The sequence below is a fragment of the Leptinotarsa decemlineata genome, unplaced genomic scaffold (genome assembly GCF_025532065.1).
Source record: "Leptinotarsa decemlineata unplaced genomic scaffold, Ldec_3_MD MMD2_tig00026354_RagTag_RagTag, whole genome shotgun sequence".
Taxonomy (NCBI): domain Eukaryota; kingdom Metazoa; phylum Arthropoda; class Insecta; order Coleoptera; family Chrysomelidae; genus Leptinotarsa; species Leptinotarsa decemlineata.
Genome location: NW_027412702.1, coordinates 6039570 through 6060467, shown reverse-complemented (window position 1 = coordinate 6060467; position 20898 = coordinate 6039570). Strand labels below are relative to the sequence as shown.

Here is a 20898-nt window from a genome sequence, read left to right as displayed (position 1 = left end):
AATAACACATTCTTTCAACTCCTGATGAATTTGTATGTGTTAATTATAAGGTTTCAATGTAAACAGATCAGCACAGAACTGTGTTGATCAAATTCGTCATTGTCATTACGTATTATGAACAAAGTCTCCCACCGCGTATGTCTATTTGAATGTGATAAACTCAAAAAATGCCAAACGGATTTTCATGGTTCTCACCAATGAACGAATTGATTCAACAGGAAGGTTTATGTTTATGATTCTGTGCGAAATCGGCTCGGTGGTGCTACCAGTATGAAGCAGGGAGGCTACATATTGTTATTCTTTTAAAGGTATATAGGAAAGTACGCCATGGCATATGTCTATATGTTGAGGATAGTTCGCTAGGTATACCTACCATTTTAATGTCCAATATAATTTGGTGATTGGGAAGCTATTCAGCTATTTTATCCCTTATCAAATCAAATTTGTTAGTTACCTAAAGCATTTGATGCAAGTTATTATTGGCCTTCACACCATATAATTCAAAATAATATTTTAGGAGTTATCACAAACCGATGCGACATGCGTGATGGAAAAAGGTAACAACTGCGTTAGTTTTGCTTCACGTAGTGAATCAATTTGGTCACTATATTATTAAGTTAAAAGCTTATGTGGCAATATGAAGGAAAAAGTGTAAGTATTCGTTTGCTCCACTACCTGTGCGAAGCCGGGTCGGTAGCTTGTTTTATAATAAAGTGAAATACTGCCAAAATGGAATCTGTTTCGAAGGAACAATTTATAATTTTGAGGAACAAGTTATATTTTTGAAATTTCCCAAAGAAGTTATGAAAAATCCAGTGACATGAAATCGTAGAGTTTTGTGCGTGAATCATTTTTCACAGGTATACAAAAAGCCCATCACAAAGCTTCATAGAAGCTATGTAATAATATTTCATGATTAATACTCCTGACTGATTGATTATCTATTGCCTTTATATTTTGCTGATATCGTTCTGCAAGTACTTTTGGTGTTCAACAATTATCCGTGCGATTTTCAAGAAGAATAATTACTGCAATAAAAAATTATACAATTTGGAACCACCTTCCGTAAAAGGAAACATGTGTTGTTACGCTAGGTGAGGTCATAGTATACTTGGTGACTTCTGGCCAGGCCTCATATGATAATCTATTTTTGAATACTTGTGAAATTAAAGATAATTATTTGCAAGGTGATTCGGTGTTGATTTTTCAATATTCCCGCAATAAAATTCAGTTCCTTGCCTGACACTGTTTTATTCAAATTGGAACGTGAATGAATATATTGAAAGTCAATTTTAGGAAAATGTCACAAAAATGTTTGAAAACGTTTCTGGAAAGAGTGTTACAGAAGAAGAGGTTGGACAATGAAGGTTCATACTTTGACCACCTCGTTCACCAGACAATGCTCCTGATTTTTTTCAACTAAGTTAACGAAAATGTTTACAATTATCCAACAACTACGAAAGATGATATAAAAGGAAATCTCAATCAAATGATTAGATAGATGTACCACAGATCCGTTACTAAAAAAATATAAATATCTCAAAAACGGTATGTAATGAACATTGAATATCCTGAGTAAAATTCTATTAGAATCGAATAATGAACTAAAGAAATACCAAATACACAGGGTATTTCATTTGCTAACTTCCGATATAGCCGACAATGAAGGCAAAAAATAAAGACAGTTTTGCAAAATCAGAGAGAGATGGTTGCAAATAGTCATCTGGTTTTCGTACAACGGTAAACAATGCTTCAGTAATAAAACTAATTTGTGAGGTCAAAGTTTCTGTATATGTGGGATAAGCGATTCAGAAATAATAAGTGCTGCAAACGCAGCAATTGCGACTTAGTACTGAAAAAGTCAAGAACACTATGCGAAGTAACGTACAAAAAGTCTCAAGCTTGTCGCCCACTAGTCCGGCACAGCACAGCACGGCCCGTTCCGTCAAAATACGGATAAGATTGGAACAATGAAAATGAATGGACAATCGTCCACTAGCCCGCTACGGTACAGCCAAGAGCGTCCGCCGCCGGAAAGGATTCCAGCTCTCCGATCCTGCCCGGCAAATAACGGTACATGCTGTGACGGACTGGCCAAGTGAGCGCGTCGCCGGCCAGCGCTTGCCAGCATCAACCTGTACAAAAGTGCTTGGGAAGTTTCTGTCTTTCTGTTTTGCTATTCCATCAGTTGACAGCACAGTGTTTGACGGTACCTATTAAAATGGACGAGGAAAAATTGAGTTGCTTATAAAGACAGGCTCTAGAATATCCAGAAGTTCTGAAAATTTGCCTGGAGTCATTCGAGAATACTAGAATAATGTCTCCTCGTCTTCTTTCAGATCGTTGAAAAGATGATGAAACTCTCCCAGATGTGCCCTCCTTTGATTAATGGGATGGACGCACAACATTCTTTTTTGTGACTATTTTCTTCTACATTCAATAATAGACATGTTTCCATCACCGCTCATTGTCAAGTGAAATTCTCTTGAAATCGAACGAACAGCACCTTCAGTATGCTATTTGTAGCTGGACAAGTGGGCGATGCTACTTCCCATCGCCATTATGCAACGGACAGCGCCGTGCTTTGCTGTGCCGGACAAGTGAGCGACAAGTTTCAACCTGGGGAATGAAGAGAAGGTGGAAAATGATTTGAACACTAGTGCCTAAAAGTTACTTCAGCGACAATCTGAATATCTGATATCTGAACATTTGTCAAAAAGAACAATTACTTTGTCACCGCCATTGTTTCCTTAAGCTTGTCGCCTACTTGTCCGGCACAGCACAGCACGGCGCTTGATGGCGACAGGTAGTAGCATCGCCCACTTTTCCAACTACAATCAGCATACTGCAGGTGCAGTTTGTTCGATTTCAAGAAAATTTCAGTTGACATCGAGCGGTGACAGAAACATGTTTATCACTAGCAGTTCTGACGAAGAAATCGTCATTATAGTGGCCACATTATTGAATGTAGGAGAAAAAAGTCACAATAAAGAAGGATGTGGGTCCATCCCAATAATCAAAAGGAAGCAAATCTGGGAGAGTTTCATCATCTTTTCAATGACCTAAAAGAAGACGGGAAGAAATTTTTCCAGTAATTCTGAATGACTCCAGGCAAATTTTCAGAACTTCTGGATATTCTAGAGTCTGCCTTCACAAGCAACTTAATTCTTCCCCGTCCATTTTCATAGGTACCGTCTGACACCGTGCTGCTAACTGATGTAATAGCAAAACCGAGAGACAAACTTCCCAGGCATGTTTGGACAGGTTGATGCTGACCGGCGGCGCGCTCACTTGGCCAGTCCGTCACAGCACGTACCGCTATTTGCCGGACAGAATCGGAGAGCTGGAATCCTTTTCGGCGGCGAATTCTCTTGGTTGTGCCGTGCCGGGCTAGTGGGCGGTTGTCCATTCATTTTCATTGTTCCAATCCCATACGTATTTTGAGGAGTCGGGCCGTGCCGTGCTGTGCCGGACAAATGGATCACAAGCTTTAATATGAATATTACTGGAGTTTTTTCCCCAACACCAAATCATTATTTTTAACACCTCGACACTGTAAAAACTGTTTTAATCTTCCTCTTTGAAGAAGATCACTTGGTGATCGAAACACGAGTCGAGGTGTTAAAAATAACGATTTGGTGTTGGGAAAAAACTCCAGTAATATTCATTACTACACCAAAGGTTCCAAACAGTGCATCATAAGCTTCAACATATTGCGGCATTAAATGCTTTTTATTTATTTCATATGAAACCGTTCGTAAGTCGAGAAAATATTAAGAATGAATGAAACGCGATTTTAAAAATAATGTTAATTGACAAAAAAAGTCAGGTATTTCCTTATGAATTGACTATGCATAAAAAGTCTAGAAATCAAATTTACCCGAAATTATTGGCGTATATAATAATTTTCCAAAAATATTTAGTCTGAAGTCCTGTACGGAAGCCACTCAGTGAAACTTAAAAAATTCAAAAAAATGGCTGGTGATACTTAAAGGGCGTGTGATAAATTTCTTCAAAAGTTTATGACGTTATCATAGTTATGATTAAAAAATATTTTTTCCAAAATTTCAAAACCCTGTAGCTCGAAAGTTGAGAGGTTTAGGAGATAGAGTATTAGAACTTATCTTCGACCCAACAGTCCCATTAAAAAAATTGGGGGATGACACCCCGTTACGCCATACATCATCACCTGCTACCTACAAAGTTTCAGTGATTTTGGGATGACAGAAAAAATAGATACTCACCGGCTCTTTCTTCAGAAGATTTCTGGGAGGACTTCTGTACCAAGGTCTTTTGTCCTTGTCTTTTTGTTTCTCTGGTGGTTTGCTCTTCAATACCGATACTGTTTTCGATTTTCTTACATCGTTGCGTTTAGGTGCTGGGGTTGCACCTTGAACCCGTTTCAACGATCCAAAAAACGAGGAAGTTTGTGTAAAAGTCCTGAAATATGATAAGAGAAATTATTAACATAATTTGTTGTTTGGTTGTTCAGATATGAATAATAGATAACATTTCACAAGCAAACTCGTTGAATTCACTAATTTTCCAGGTAAATATGCCAATATTTATGCCAATAATATTCCTGAAATTTTGTGAGGATTCTTCGGGAGAATGTGAAACAAGCCTTTTCTGAATATAAATGCTATGGTGAGCATGAAGTTTTTTTCGCTGGGTTGAGTGTGGTTTGGACAGTCTTCGATCTTATTTCAAATCACACTTGTTGAATTTCTTCACGTAGACATCTGAGCTTTAATCTAATTCTGCAAGATCTATCATCTAAGTCAAATCCAATTTGGGAAGTTTCATTTGACTTCTACAGAATATAATAAATGTTGTTTGTTGTTTGTTTTAATCTCAAATATGTTAGTTAATTAGGTATTTTCAACGAAATAACAACACATACTGTTTCTGTTCCAAATGTTGTTTTAATGAAATGTAATCGTAGAATCAGATTTGTCTTTCAACATTTCATTCCGCACTTTTCAATTTCAATCATAGGTATTATCCTCCGATAAAATTTATAATGAATATTCCTACTTATTGAAAAGGAATACTGGTACAACTAAGACAGCAGGAGTCGATTAAGCCAAACCTTATACAAAAAGTCCCATTGGCTTAAATCAGAATTGAAGTGAAATTAGTGTTGCAGGTTACGTGTTAAATGATTACCACGACACATTGAAGCAGGCTCTTTCACATTTTTTATTTTCACAGTGGTTGGTTGATGTAAACATTTTTTAAATTTGATGACGGTATCCATTTTTGAAGTAAAACTTCTTTACTCGCGCTTGACTTGGGGACTAAGCTGGTGAATGCGTGACGAGAGCATTACGAAAAGTGTGATAGGGTGAGGCGAACGGAAGTTAAGAGGGTGGTATGAGTTAGTGAACATAGAAAGAGAGAGTTACGTTTCGTATATTACTATAGGGGAAAGATATAGAAGTGCGAAGCACATATTTACGGTTGAGTAGGCTCTGAAGAATTAGGAGAAAACTATCATTCGTTGCCGGTAAAGCAATTGACGACGGTAACTGTTGTGTCTCAACTGGAAATGAATGTCTATATATCTAACATGTAGAGGTAATGCTGAAAAAAATCGTAGTATGGGTTAGGTCGTCAGTAGTGCCAGTCAAAATGGCTGCCTTTATGCAAGGTTAGAGCACTAAAAGTTACAAGGGAAAGACTGCCGGAAAAAATTTAAATTTAAAAAATTGCCGAGGGTAGATAAGTGAATATATTTCAGTTACACAAATTGAAACTGTAAGTGAAGCACTTCCTCCATAACAGAAAATTAAAGACTTTTTCCGCTATTTGGCTGACTCAGGATTGAAGTTCTGGATAGGTAAAAACACAAGAGTGCACCAAAGCAGTTTTTCGAACAGAATATTGCAGAAAAGGTGGATATATGTATCAAGTTCCCTGAAAACAACTAGCGGAAGAAAGTAAATAGGTATGGCTGCAAACTAAATCGCAGTCAAAAATATAACGAAGTCCAAAATGATAGCGATGAATAACAGATAAGGTGTACCCAGTATTAAAGTACAAACTACATGTGATGGTTCTGAGAAATTCACAAGAAAGTATCCAATATTCGGATTCTGTGCATGACAATTGAGAATACATTGCTTTTGACAGATGAAGGATATATTTATATAGCCTCACCCTATGGTTGATGGTTCCTTATAAAAAGACGGTGATGGTTACTCATTTCTACTTTTTTCGGTACAGAAGTTAGTGGGTCTAGTGGAGAGTCTTTTTCAAGAAGTACCTCTTGTTTCTTCTACTTATTTTCACTACCCATGCCAGTATTTGTTTAAAAAATGATAAGTTCATAAAATAAAATATACCCTCCCAACACCAAACAGTTCCACGCCAATTCAACTCTTAATACCATATTGAAACTTAAAAATGATGCAATTCCTCTTTATGACCGCCTATGTATGGATTTGCATTTCATGCTGTTTTCTGTGGACCTAGACTTCGAGTGGGAGGTTATCGGAAGACGGGCGGTTATTTTTCTGAGAAGTAATGCCATTCTGCCTCTCCTGCTATGGCGTTTTCGATTATAATTGAGACCGGCTCGGTATATACGGATATGGGTATTTGCGGTTTGCTGATTTGTTTATGGTACTGATTATGGAATGATATTATATCGTGATATGGTAACATACGGAGTACAAGGAATTTTTTGGAAGCAAATCCATTTGTCAATTTCCCTCATGATTTCTCATATTATCCTAGCATTCTTTTTCTACCATAACCTTTTTTAGTTCTGGCAAAACAATTATATAGATACTAATTCATAAATTATGTTACTTTTGCAACTTGGAGTTTCGAAAAAAATATATAATCGCAATTGAAAAAGTTATAAGGAGTTGGAAGTGGGCGCTTCGTCTTGTAATGTTATCCAGATTGATGCAGAAGAGACAGTAAGGCAAGTGACTTATTCCGAATCATCTATGTCCACCATTTAGGACGACAGTGTACCATGTAAGTGAAACTTTATCTCTTTCATTTACTATATTGTGTAAGGATCCTATGGATAATATCCGACTCAATTCCATAACGAATGTTTGGAATGCAAACGAAATAGTGCAAAATGGTGTTTTTGTATAATTCAATAATCATGAAAGTCGTTTCGAAAATATGTTTTCTTTCGTTTAATTCAATGTTTATATGAAAGTACTTAGTTGATTCGAGAGGGTTTTTCCTTCCCCATCTTTGAGTAGGGTTTATTTTGAAATCAATTGCTTGTTCCTAAAAATACTATCTTCTGAAAATTTACCCCTTTCAATCGAAATGAATTTCAACTTGTAAACTAAACTAAAATCATCACTACTATGGTGAAGTGGAAGGAAATTTTCAGATCAGGTCACAACTGGAATGCTCAAAAATGCAGAGAACAGTAAATGTTGACAGGTTCACAACAATGAGCCATATGAATAAAACAGGAGCACCTGCTTTTGCTCTCTTTTTCTCTCACTAGATATTCAGAGTGTAAACTTATGAAATTTTTACTTTATCTTTATTCATAAGACCCAATGTGTATATAAAATCATAGCTGTGGAATTGGCCGCAGTGGTAGTGCACCCGAGTCACGATCGGAAGGCCGTGGGTTCGATTCCCGCTTCGACCAGATATTTTTCTCGAGAGAATTTATCTGGTTGAAGCTGGGATGATTCTGCTACCGTGATAGGAATCACACGTTAAAAGGTAAGACCTCGTTAGTCCTTAGCTCGCACAAGTTTCTCAACTTCTGAGAGATGTTGTTCGTATGGGGGCGAAAGCTGATTAACGGAAAAACAGATTTTTTTTAAAACTCGGAAAGTGGTTATTCATCCTAGTAACACCATCAAAACATTCATCTCTTCCAACTTTTCTACACAGTAGGATGTGATAGAAACACGAAGGTTTTATACATGCAATTAAGTCGCGTTCAAATCAGTCGAGTCCCAGGAACATCGATGTTTGGATTGGATCTTCTCTACACTAATGAGAGGTAATACCTCGAAACCGCTCTATAGGTGAATTACTTGATTGGTTTTAGCGTGGTACTGCTGCTGAATGAACGAGAAACTTCTGCAACATTTTCCTCTGTGTGGCAACTTACATAAATGTCTTTCGTACATTCAATATTCATCATAGTAATTACCGGAGAAGTAACGGGTCTTCCAACAGAGACTTCCAAACTTGCTACATCTGTCAAATTAGTTGTCATTTATTCAGTCTGTTGTACCAAATCACCATGGACGTATATATCATTCAACAACACCTGCAAATAATAAATTTGTTTCATCAAAATGGGTGTTCTGTTCGAGCAACGTACTACGGGCTTCGCCCATTCTGCGGTCGCCATGGTCGAAAATACCATCGCAGAACTAAATCATAATCGTAAAGTTCATGTCGTGCTTTAGACATATCGAAGGCCTTCGACCGCGTATGGCACGAATGTCTTCTGCACAAGCTAGTTGCGTTCGACCTGCCTCGAGGCCTGAAAGACAGAACATTTCAGGTTAGAGTAGAGAAATCCTCGCTGGAGTGCCACAGGGGGCTGTGTTCTATCCCACGCTGTAATCTCTTTACACCAGTGATCTCCCAAGGTCCGAGCGTGTGAAGATATCTCTATACGCCGATGACACGGCTCTCCTCTCATCTTCCATGGGTCGGGAGCTCGGGATCGTCCACATGCAACGTGCATTGGACAACCTCGAGCGCTGGTACCTCGAATGGAAGATCCGAGTGAACCCGGAGAAGACTTAGGCGATAACCATGGAAATAACAATACCTTCTCCGGCCAGAAAAGTGAGGATCTCTGGAAGGGAGATTGACTGGTGAGCGCGGGTAAAGTACCTCGGTCTTCTAATAGACCGTAGGCTCTCCTGGAACTCGCAAAGATCAAGGGTGATCAAAAGTCTGTACCCTCTGATCAATAAAAGATCCAAACTAACTCTAAAGAACAAAATCACGCAGAGATTTGCAGCTGCCTTCCATTTAGCAGTCCACTCAGTCGAGAAATCGGCAAGTCTTTGATTGCGCGGAAACCCACGATAATCCGTTAGTTAGGGAAGCTATAGATAATGCTGTAGACGACCCCTCCCGATATACAAGGCCCAGACACTCTGTCGAATGAGGCCCTCATGTCCCCCGTTAACAGATGAACAATCTCTTCACCCATAACACCCCAGCCAGACAGAGGTTCCACCGTGAAAGGCGGTACTGATGTCTGAGGACATTTATGCCGCCATCCCATGATCAGTTACCCATTACCCATTTGTCCTTCTGACAAACGCCAGGCGTAAGGGAAAGGGAGCCAGGCTCCAACCTGTCCGAAATTAAGATGAAATTGGTGCGGTCGCCGTAATCGTCCTACCGGGAGGACTTTTAGCAATGTTGTGGATAAATTTGAGTCCACTGGTTCAGTGAACGATAGACCAACACCAGTACGTCGACGAAACGCAAGTTCTGCAGAAAACATTGCCGTTGTCGATGAGAGTAAGCAGGATGATCCGAAGCAGTCGATTTCGTGTCACTCACAAGAACTCGGCCTCTCACAAACCACAACTTGGCGAACCCAGGAACCTTCAGTTCCTGAACTGAAGGTTCCTGGGTTAGTTGAATTTTGTAGCCATTGACAAAAACGTGTGTTCGCTGAATGAGCTCTGAAGCAGTTGACAACTGACTCTATTTTTCATCGAGAAACCAACTTCAACAAAAAAGTCACTGGTTGCTGTGAATTTTGGGCTGGCGGCGTCATCGGTCCATATTTCTTTGAGAATGATTTTGGCCAGGCCATCACTGTCAAGGGCGAGCACTACAGGTTGATGATTACCAACTTCTCTTGGCCTGAATTGGATGATCTGAACACCAACAACATGTGGTTTAAACAGGGCGGCGCTACGTGTCATGCCACATTGGATATTCTGTACGAGCAATTTGGGGGCATGGTCGTCTCACGTGGAGGTGATGTGAACTGGCCAGCGACATCGTGTGATTTGACCCGGTTAGACATTTTCTTGTGGGGTTTTTTAAGTTGCAGGTGTATGCGAATATGCCACTAACTACAACGATTTTCAAAGCCAACGTAACCCATGCTCTCGGTGAAATTCAGCTTCATTTGTGTGGAATTGGCCGCGGTGGTAGTGCGCCTGAGTCACGATCGGAAGACCGTGTGTTTGATTCCTGCCTCGAGAGAATTTATCTGGTTGAAGCTGGGATGATTCTGCAATCGAGTTAGGAATCACACGTTAAAAGGTAATACCTCGTTAGTCCTTGGCTCGCACAAGTTTCTCAACTTCTGAGAGTTGTCGTTCGTATGAGGGCGACAGCTGATTAACGGAAAAACAGATTTTTTAAACAGATTTATGCGCCAGAGTCATAGATGTCCTCCACTCTGAAAAGTCGTTGCGGACATTTGAACGATGTTATATTCCACACATGGCACCAATAGGTCTTTCAGAAGAAATAAATTCGATATCTCACACACACACTTGGTTTTATTTGAATTTAAAGATAGCAAGCGCTTAATGAAAGACCTTCTTCTAGTTGTTTTCTGACAGGCATTCACTAGATCCTCCTGTGTAGGAACTTTGGGAGAGTTGAATGAACATACTTATTTTGATATCTATTATGTAGAAGAACACACTGATATTAAAATCAATGTTACAGTGGAAAATGTGGAGGTTGGTCCAAACAAAAGTAGGAACTACTCCAAACTAGATCTATATACAAATTTTATGTATCATCCATTTAATTTTTTTTTGAAAACTTTTCCAGCGGCTCACTTATCAATGATTTTCACATAAGTAAAAAAGCCTTCTTTATTTTTGGGTGTTTCATTAGCGTGGATAGCTATAGCCGTATAATTGAAAGGCCAAAAAAAAAAAACACGTTGCAGAGAAAACTCTATCCTTGGAGTGCGTCTGTAGTCATTTACTCGAGGCTGGTGCGGAATCATGCCAATTCAAGTTTTTTATTATCGAATCTCAAAAGCCACTTCACGAACCGGATTGATTAAAAATGGCTTGGGAAGAAATAAACCAAAATGTTAGTAGGCCATCATTGACAGAGCGGTAATCAGTATATTTTGTGCTGACCGGCAGTGCTGAGTAAAGAATAGTAAAGAATAAATTCACATTTATTCGAAAATTTGTGAGACCCTTCAAATTTTGAAGCAGATTAGACACGTTCAAGTATTGATACATGTTAAATGATATTTTCGAAACTTACAAATCCGCATATCGATGCTTATAAAAGTTATAAACAATTGGTTCTGTAATACTACTGATAATATAGACATTAAAAAAATTGTATAGGAAAAAATTCACTAAAGAAAGTAACTATCAGAACTTCTTCTTTATTATATTTAATGAATGATTATCTCGTAAAAGGTAAGAGAGAGAGATAGAGTGAGTGCGTCGGTTGAATTGTGGCAGTTTTGCCAAAATTCATAATCATTTTGAAATTATATTTTTAACTATATCTTTTTATTATCAAATATTTGGGATATCCGTTTATACTTTGCCACAATAAATTTTAATAGACTATCAGAATATATTTGAACAATTTTTATACGGAATGTCGTTCAACTTTGGCCATCATCGAATTGAAAATATAAAAAACAGACTTGAGAAATTTTTATATCGTATGATAATCAGATATTTCTGTATCGTGGCTCATTGCACATTCAAGTCAACGCCAGTGATTCTTTCTTATTTCTCAATAGGTTTTGGATGTCATTACTTACTCAAGAGGTCATAGCCTATAGGATTGTTACTGCGGAAACCGAAATGGAATTGGGACGTTAGTGATGTGAGATATAATTTATTGTCCAAGAAAAATACGTTTCAATAGACAAAAAATCTGGTATATGAAGTGAAGCACTTAAAAAATGAAATAAAAGAAAAATTTAAAAACATAAATAGGTACCTAGAAAACACAATTTGGACAAAAATGGGTTCACATGTCAAGTACTTACATAAAATATAAACAATTGCAGCAATATAAAAAAAAATAATAATTTAGGGTGGTACACCTACCTGTATGATGATGTACCTGATTAGTATAAGTAGCTTTAGTTTTGAGTAGTTATTAGTTTTATCTTCCTCTTGAAGATGATCACTTGGTGATCGAAACACGTGTCGAGGTGTAAAAATAACGATTTGGTGTTGGGAAAAAACTCCAGTAATATTCACTAATGAATATAGTTTAAACAACTAAAAAACACGCTTTTAAAGAACATCGAACTAAAGAGTTAAAAATATTTTTTCAAATAAGCTTAAAACAATAACGAAGGAAAAATTTAGTATTATTGTGAAAAAAGCGTGGGTGCTTTGTACTCACGTCGATTGTTTTAAACTTATTTAAAAAAAATATTTTCAACTTTTTAATTAAATGTTCTTAAATGGCGTGTTTTTTAGTTTTTTAAACTATATTTATTTTTCATTTTTCAGTTTCGTATGCTATAAAAGCGTGTTTCTTAGTCTTTTTAAACTATATATATTTTATCTAAACTTTGGGATCAATCAGCCGTATATTGTTTAGAAAAATCACCATTGATATTTTCCGATTCCGGAGAGGGAACCTGAAAATCAGCTACCAAGCTCAAGACAGCAGGCGTGCAAAGAAGGGTTACAAATAAGGCAGCAGACACGCGTGTTAATAAAAAAAAATACTTTTTTTAATGAAGAAATACATGTAAAATGAGTTCGAATTATATCAAGTAGGTTACGTACAGCGCCATCTGCCCGCGAATAGATCAAGAAATATCAAGTAGGTTACATACAGCGCCATCTGCCCGCGGATCGATCAAGCAATAATATCGATAATTCTGTCAAATTCAGATCCCGAGCTTGAGAGTTACAAACAAACATTCATACATAAATACATACAGGTGAAGCTAATAAAAGCGTGTTAATAACTAATAATAAAACAAAAATGAATAAAATATAATATTTACAAAAAAACATTTCGCTTGGAAAATAAAGGTTTTGGCTTTCAACTCATTAATCTTTATATAAAACAACTGAATAAAACAAGTGAAAATTTTTGCTTTTTTCAATATTCAAGTGATTATTAAATATACGAATTTGCAAAAGTTTTTGATCAGATTTACTTTCGTCAAAAATTAATCAAATTAAGTAGACTAGACCAGTTTACTTCATCCTGTAAAGACGCCAACTTGGTTGGTGAAACTCGCGTCGAGAAGAGTGTTGCATTTCTGGTGTTTGAGAACAGTGATGGTTTTAGATTCATTCGTCGCCAGAGGTCCCAGGTTTACCTTTCATAACTTTCATTGAAAAATTCAAATATTCCTTCCAGTAATCACTGTACATAAACATATTAGTATAAATAAAATATTAAAATATATAGTATCCAGAAGGATGAAAAATGAAATATCACTAAAATGAAAAAAACAAAATAGGGGGCACCCGGGTTTGAACCGGGGACCTCTCGATCTGCAGTCGAATGCTCTACCACTGAGCTATACCCCCGTTGAAATCATGAATTTTATGTAAGTTGAAATATTACACTTTAGGAATCAAAATCATACATTTATAAATAGAAAGTTTTGACAAAAATGCTGATAAAAAATACGACAACCGTCATCATGTTTTGATACGACGAAGAAGTGCAACTTCAATCTGGCAGCATAATACACTGCAGACAACTAGCTTTTAAACTTTTGACACATCACATGAAAACCGCAGGCACTGCCTGAAGCGTAGATAACCCACAAAACATACTTGTCAAGAGGATTGCAAACATTAGGGCGTCGTGATAATTACTCTGATAGTGGAGTCAGTTTTTGAGTAAAAATATGTATATTATCTGTATGTGATGAATATAACAATTTCCAATTCAGGGCCGGCATAACCATTATCAAATAATATTGAACAAAAATGTGGAGGATATATAATTTTTATTGGTCTACTCTGAAAAACTTAAAAATTTATGATGGAGAACTTTTTACAGGTATAGATTATTGTGTAAACTCAATATAATTTTTTCAATGAGTACTGTTTTTTTTTATTAGTTACTCGTCTCATTCAATAGTTAGCTATGAGAAAAAAGGGCTAAGAATTTTATGGGGTAATTATCTTAACGTTTTGGATACATATGTCTGGCTCCGTTTTCAGAACTGAAACTCAGTTATAGAAATATATTTTGCAGTTCTGTTTTTGAAAGTTTTCTCATTTTCAAATTTCTTGACAGATATCAAAGATAATTTGAATATATCCTAAATTAGCTCTTTCTTTCGATAAGCAAAATTGTTGAATATGACAAGTTACTAAAATAAATAAAACATACTTCCTTGAGAGGGTGAAATAGAAGTTTGCACCTGTATAAAATTTTCCCCTACATTTTTTAATTTTTTCAGATTGTAAACGTTGAAAAGTCCCAGAAAAAATTATTAAAAACAAATAAAATACGCTCCTTTTCCTTTACACTCACCGATTTTTATCAGTTGTTTGTGAAGTTTTCTCGGGATCTTTTTTCACTGGGGTTGACTTCGCGGTACGACTTCGAGTTGTTTCTTTCTGTAAAAGAAAATATAAATTATACTACACATAAGAGAAAATGAGAATCCTATTGGATCTCCTTCATTCATCTGTATTAAAATTTATATGGAATTGTTTAAATGAATTATTAGAAAAAAATAGCCACCTTGAAACTATCTATTTTGCGAAAGACATCTCTTCAAATGTACGGGATGATCTGAGATCATTCGTATCTTGAACGATTTAAAAAACTTAACGGAGAATGATTGTGAAAATTTGGGGTTTTCATGAAAAACATGCTCTATTCATCCAAAATATTGTGAGTCTGGTTACATATATAAGCTACTACAGTTGATATCGACAGTCTCATTTCAGATGACATACTGTTAAATTGAATATTCAAATTGCTGTCTATCAACAAAAAGATATCTAGATCAAGAATATTTTCCATCAACGCTTCAATATTTTAATCTGAATATTCTGAAGGAGTTGAATCTGGCAATCTTTCTGGCCATTCAATAATTCTCCAGTACTAATTCACTGCTAAAATATGATTGATACAGATGTATTCCCGAACTGGACCTGCTTACTATGGAAAATACCATTTTGCTGAGATCAAATTCTATAATCAGGTGATTCATGACCTTTTGCATTGAGGAATAATTCAGCAAATGAAGGAGTTCGTTTGGATAGTGTTTCATTGAAAAATTATGATCTAATATTTAAAAAAAACACCCACGCAATGAGCTTTCATGGATACTGTGTTCAACTCTTGTCATGTCATCCGAAGAAAATGTTGCCTTAGCAAAAAACATATTTTCAGCTAAGCAAATATTTGCATTGAGAAATTCCATTTTCAACTCACGAAGTTGCACTAGTTGATAAAAGTGAAAGTATTGTACCGGGGCAGTGTGAACGAGTGAAATTTATGATTTGTTTTCATTTCGAGCCACTAAAATGTTGATTTATTCGATTTCAGTGAGTTACATGTTTTGTCTTATTTATCGAAGATGGAAAATAACGCGCTATATATATATATATATATATATATATATATATATATATATATATATATATATATATATATATATATATATATATATATATAGAGGAAGGGTAGTCGTTGCTGACTAGTTAAGAATAAAAACTATTGGATAGTGGGGTATTGCAGCAAGTAAATGAGTACTCTTTTAAGTTAGTCCAAGCTTTCGGAAAATTTTATTTCCATCTCCCTGATGATACTATATATATAATAGTACTCAAATCTATAGCTGCCCTTATAGGAACTGGAATTTTGAGAAAAAAAATTGCTAGGAAAGTGAAAAAATAAGAACGCTTATTGGTAAAGAAAACAAATTATGTTGATATGAAATGCAAAGGAATTAATGAATGGGTTTGACAATAAGTGAAATGCCAATTAAGGGCAAACAAATTAGTGTTGTAATATTCTTGAATTCTATACTCTTTTTGTTTTTCATTTTTTTGGTCGTGTTATAATATTTCAGACGTTTTCATTTCATTTTTTACTTCCAAAGATTTCAAATCTGGTAACACCTTTTGAGACAATGGCAAACTTAACCTTTAACATTCACAATGATACATTGTAGCGTTGATTTAATTTATATTATATTTATTATACAATTTTTGTAAATCCAAAAACATATATTGGCTTCATAATAACACACATGTGTATAATTTATTTGAATTCTACTCATACACTTCCGGTGTTTCATATAGATACGCCAATATTATTTTTATACTCTACCCAGAAATTAATTTTTCATTAGTTCAATTTTCCCTTGGGAATTGGGTATTATCTATATGTCGAAGAGTCGAAGGGAGTTTTTGACGACTTCACTGTATTTACGATTGTAATGTATAAATCAACTTTTTCACCTACAAATTAAAAATAAAATTTTAAAATGCGCCAATCATAAAAATATTAGTGAATCCACTAATACGCGAAAAATAAACTTTTCGTTTCAAGCTAGCGTTTTATATTTCCAGCAAATTACACACCAACAACTGATCCAGTATTAAAATAAACATAGTTATCAATGTTTATTGTCTTTAGCGTTATCAACAGCAAACACAAATATTGTTTTGTAATTTGTTATCACAACTGAAAGAGCCGAAGCAGTGTTCTACTTTTTGGAATTGATATTATTATATGCCTTCTAGGAATATAATCATTCATTTAATTGAAAATGAAAAATTTATAAAAGAGATTCGTTTTTGGAAAAAACCTTTGAATTTTCCACTTCTCCATCATTACACGAGTAGGTTTAAAAAATGACTATTTCGTGAGAAAACACAGTATGTATGTGAAAAATTGATAATTTATCTAAGAAACAAAAAAGGTAACAAAGATTAGATACTGTAATTTGATTATGATATATTTCCGAAAACAATGAATGTGCATGAATGTACAAATGTGCATATGATTAATTTTTTGTTTTTAAGTCAGTTACTGTATTTTGAAATGGAGTAGCGGAAACCACCTTAAACTTTTTTGTTGGAAATTATTATTCACCAAATGAAATATATGAATTATTAATGTTTGAGAAAGAATGATTTTGGCTTTCTATTTCTTCATCTGTATACATCGGATGTCTGCCAATGAGGATGACAGTGTTCCCTGTAAGTGAAATTTCAACTTTTTCATTTATTATATTGTATAGGAATTCTGTGAATAATATCTGATTCGATTCCATAACGAATGTTTGGAATATAAACTGAATATATAAAAGTTTTTTTTTGGTTACCTATTCAGTGTTCATATAAAATTATTTGTTTCGAAAGTATGTTTCTTTCGTGTAATTCAATGTTTATATGAAAGTATCTATTTGTTTATAGAAGGCTTTTCTTCCAGTTTGTGTCTGAAAGTTACTTCTTTGCATCATCTACACATCTTTGTATAGAATTGTCTTTTTTGAAATTGATTCCTTCCTTCTTTTCTTTCGAAGATTCCCACATTTTTTTGTGTATGGACAAGTAGAAAGCCAAAACATTTCTGTCCCAAAAATTGTTCTCTCCTAAAAATATACCCCTTTCAATTTAAACATGAATTAATGTGTTCTTTTAGTGATAAAATTTACAAAACGAGGTTACGAAAATGTTTCCACGAGTTTTTCAATTCAAAGTTGATAAAAATAATAATCATTGCTTTATTATTGTTACTCAGATAGTAGTCGGCTGGTTAGCGCTATTTATTCGTTCTACTCATTCAATCACAGCAATGTGAACTGTTTTATTTTAGCTGGGGTGTTCTTATGATGTAACCGGAAATACCTTGTTATACATTAAAAGAAAAACCGAACTTTCTCTGAAATTACTATTTGTTGAAAATTAAAAACAAATACAGATTCACACATACAATCTGTTAAAATTCCAAGTCAATGTTCCAAGTTGGAAATGTGATTTAGGGCAACAGATGAGGAATCTATTGCCGTTAGGAAACGTAACCTCAAATCGATGAGCAGCCACAGTCCGTCGCGTATTTCTGATACGTAACGCTCTTGGTGAAATCAAACCCCCAACAAACTTATCGAAGCAGCAGGTGGAATTGTCTGACCTGACATTATTATATCCGGTTCGGAGACATTTATCTTTTTGGAGAAAACTGTTGCCTAGGTTTTTGTGGCATTGGATTGATCCTGGTTACTTATACCCCAATTCGAAATCACTTCTACATACTCATTGAGATATGCAAACTCCTGCTGCCGGTGAAGATGTGTATCCGCCCGCAGATGTTTTGGAATCCAAATGGAATGACAAAACAAGAGTGCTGTCGTCAGCAAAGCAATATATTGAGTTCTTGGTTTTTTCCAATAATTCCTTGAGGGTTGGAGTAAAAATAGATCCCTGGGGAACACCAGTGTTGATGATAAAGGTATTCAAAAGATACCTGTCGATGGCAAATTGCAGGGAACATTCTTTTGGGAAGCTGGAGAGCCATACACAGAAATGATCCGACAAGCCATATCATCGAAGTTTGGTCAGCAAACCCTCGTACCACACACGAGCCTTAGAAATATCAAGCGCAACAGCTTTTGAGTCTTCATGTTTCTCGATTGTGTTATTCAAAATATAATAATAATAATAATAAATGGTCTTTATTTTACGTGGCGGAGTTTAGCAAAGCGCAATTCTTCCACTCAACCACCATATAGGTGACAAACGATAAAAGGGCGCCTGTTGATTTTTTTTTCCGAAAGCCATATTAATAATCGCTCAAGATATTGAAGCCCTCCAAATATTTAAGGATATGGTGGTTTACCGCTAATAGTATCTTTCTTTTTTTGGGATAGCACGCAAGATGCAGAGACTAAAAAAAAATTGTATCTGTTCTGTAGATTAACCGATATAATAGAGCAAGTCTCGGGAGGTTTGACATAAAAACGGTTTTCCAACCGACAAGGAAATCAGGGATCGAGAACGCCTAAAGGTTACTCGGGATCCCTTGTCTGATCAGAGTTTATATCGCATACGCTTTTCTCGTGAAAGTTTATACGTCGAAAAATTAGGGTAAAACAAGAATACCAGAATACAAGGCAAACTGTCAGCCACGGCATAAGTCATATACTGCCTGAATAACGAGATTCATCGTGTCAAATTTAAGGACAACTAAGTATATCTACATACCATATACGAGGAAGTTGACGAAATTCATAAAGATACAAATAATTTTGGAAGAGAGAACCCAAACGGTCAATAGAGCTTTTGGCTACATTCTCTAACTTTTGATGGATCATCAAAAAGGCCATAAGGAAGTAACTGAAAGAGTTATTACAGAACTCTTTATGAAACCCTGCACAACTCTAGGAATATAAGCTCAAAAATAAAAAACAGTATTTGTGCCATTGAAAATAAAATCACTCATGTCGGTAACAAACAACAGTTGAAACACCTGGAAAATGACAAATTAATGGAATCTAACTTCTAGAAAAAATAAGCTCTTTGAAAAAAGGTTGACATTTTAGAAAGCTGTTCCTTTTCTTTATTTTCAAAGCTTGGCTTCCTTATTGAAATTGCAAAAAATAATTAAAAACATTGAGTTTCTTCTGACAAACGTCATACGAATGTACTTACACATAAACTTCCTTCGTAAATTTAGTTCATCTTTCCTAACGTAAGAATATATGCTGATTCTTTTCGTTTTCCGTCTTCACGAGTGTTTTTTTGTCATAATTTTTATTTATTCAAGGATAATATGCATCACCAAAGCAAGCCAAAAATTTCCTTTTTTTTGTTATACAGACAAAATTTACTACCAGGTACACTAGATGGACAGACTCTTCCTTTAGAAATGACAGTTATTTTTCAATTTGCTTTGATCTGAATACCTTGTTTAATATTTGACAAAACCCCGTAAATAAAGCCATTAAATAATTCCAGTAAAGTATGACGATTTTATTTTGTAATTGCCTGTTATCTCCAATTCGAAAATGAAGTTGATAACATAGTAAAAGTAAAATAATTGAAACACATATACGTTCTTCTTATGACAAATTTTGTGTGGTTATATGAGATGGCTACGGAATATTGATATTGAGGAGATACTAACCAGTATTCTAGTCAGAATTAGGTTCAAAGACTTTACAAGGATTAAGTATGATTAATAACATGGACGATCAGTTTGTTAATCGAATACTTATTATTATTAGTAAACAAAATAATATGCAAGATCGATTGTATGGTTTCATTGGAATGTCTGGTTTCCAAATCGTGTTAAAGAACTTAAAGACAATCCCCACCTTCTTAGCGAACATCTCATCCAGCAACCCCATTTTACACACACTACAGATTAAAATACTACAAAACACAAATTATAGAACTCAGTTCACTATTTTACACTGGGTAACGTTATAACACCTCTACACCGAATAAGTACTATCGTCATCTAGGTAATTTAATCTTATCTCGGTCACCTTATCTGGAGAATGTAAATTACCCTAAAAAAACTTCTGTGTATATCTGCCATAAACAATAAACAATATGGCAGAGTGAATCAAACAAAAAAGTTATGGAGGTGTTAACGTGTTAATGAATTTAAATACGTAAATGTAGAATGAAATATGTTAAAAAGAAAATATATTTCATTTTGATGTCTTCATTCGAAATATTTTAGCAAACTAAAGAGACTACAGGGAAAAACAAAAAATTAGTGTTCATTAACGAAAAATTATTTAAAGCTATCAGTAGTAGTTCTCTTTTATTTAGTACGGTTCAGAATATGAGAATATGAGAATTTAATGTACACACTTAATATACTAGGATAAGTTTTAGGAAAGTAGGCCCTACATTCATTTTCCTGTGAATCAGAAATACAGGGTGTGATATAAGTACGTAGAGATATTCAAGTGACGTATTCCTAATGAGACAATACAAATAACTAACA

The 20898-nt window shown here is 35.3% G+C and overlaps 1 protein-coding gene and 1 non-coding gene across 5 annotated transcripts in view; both read right to left on the bottom strand.

The window, feature by feature from the left end:
- The window catches only part of LOC111502138 (cytospin-A), a 168494-nt gene that overhangs the window by 85722 nt on the left and 61874 nt on the right, over positions 1-20898 (bottom strand). For 2 of the 4 annotated variants that reach the window (XM_074184182.1, XM_074184183.1), the window contains exons 1-3: positions 20255-20538; positions 14452-14537; positions 4245-4440 (exon numbers count right to left, since the gene is read on the bottom strand). In XM_074184182.1, coding sequence (XP_074040283.1) covers positions 4245-4440; positions 14452-14537; positions 20255-20287 — 315 coding nt within the window. In that variant the 5' untranslated portion in view covers positions 20288-20538. Of the gene's footprint in view, positions 1-4244; positions 4441-14451; positions 14538-20254; positions 20539-20898 lie in introns of those variants that run through there. The other 2 variants (XM_023156133.2, XM_074184184.1) reach the window with 2 other exon arrangements.
- On the bottom strand, positions 13419-13490 carry TRNAC-GCA (transfer RNA cysteine (anticodon GCA)). Its single transcript has one exon. It is a non-coding gene; the product is annotated as a tRNA-Cys (tRNA).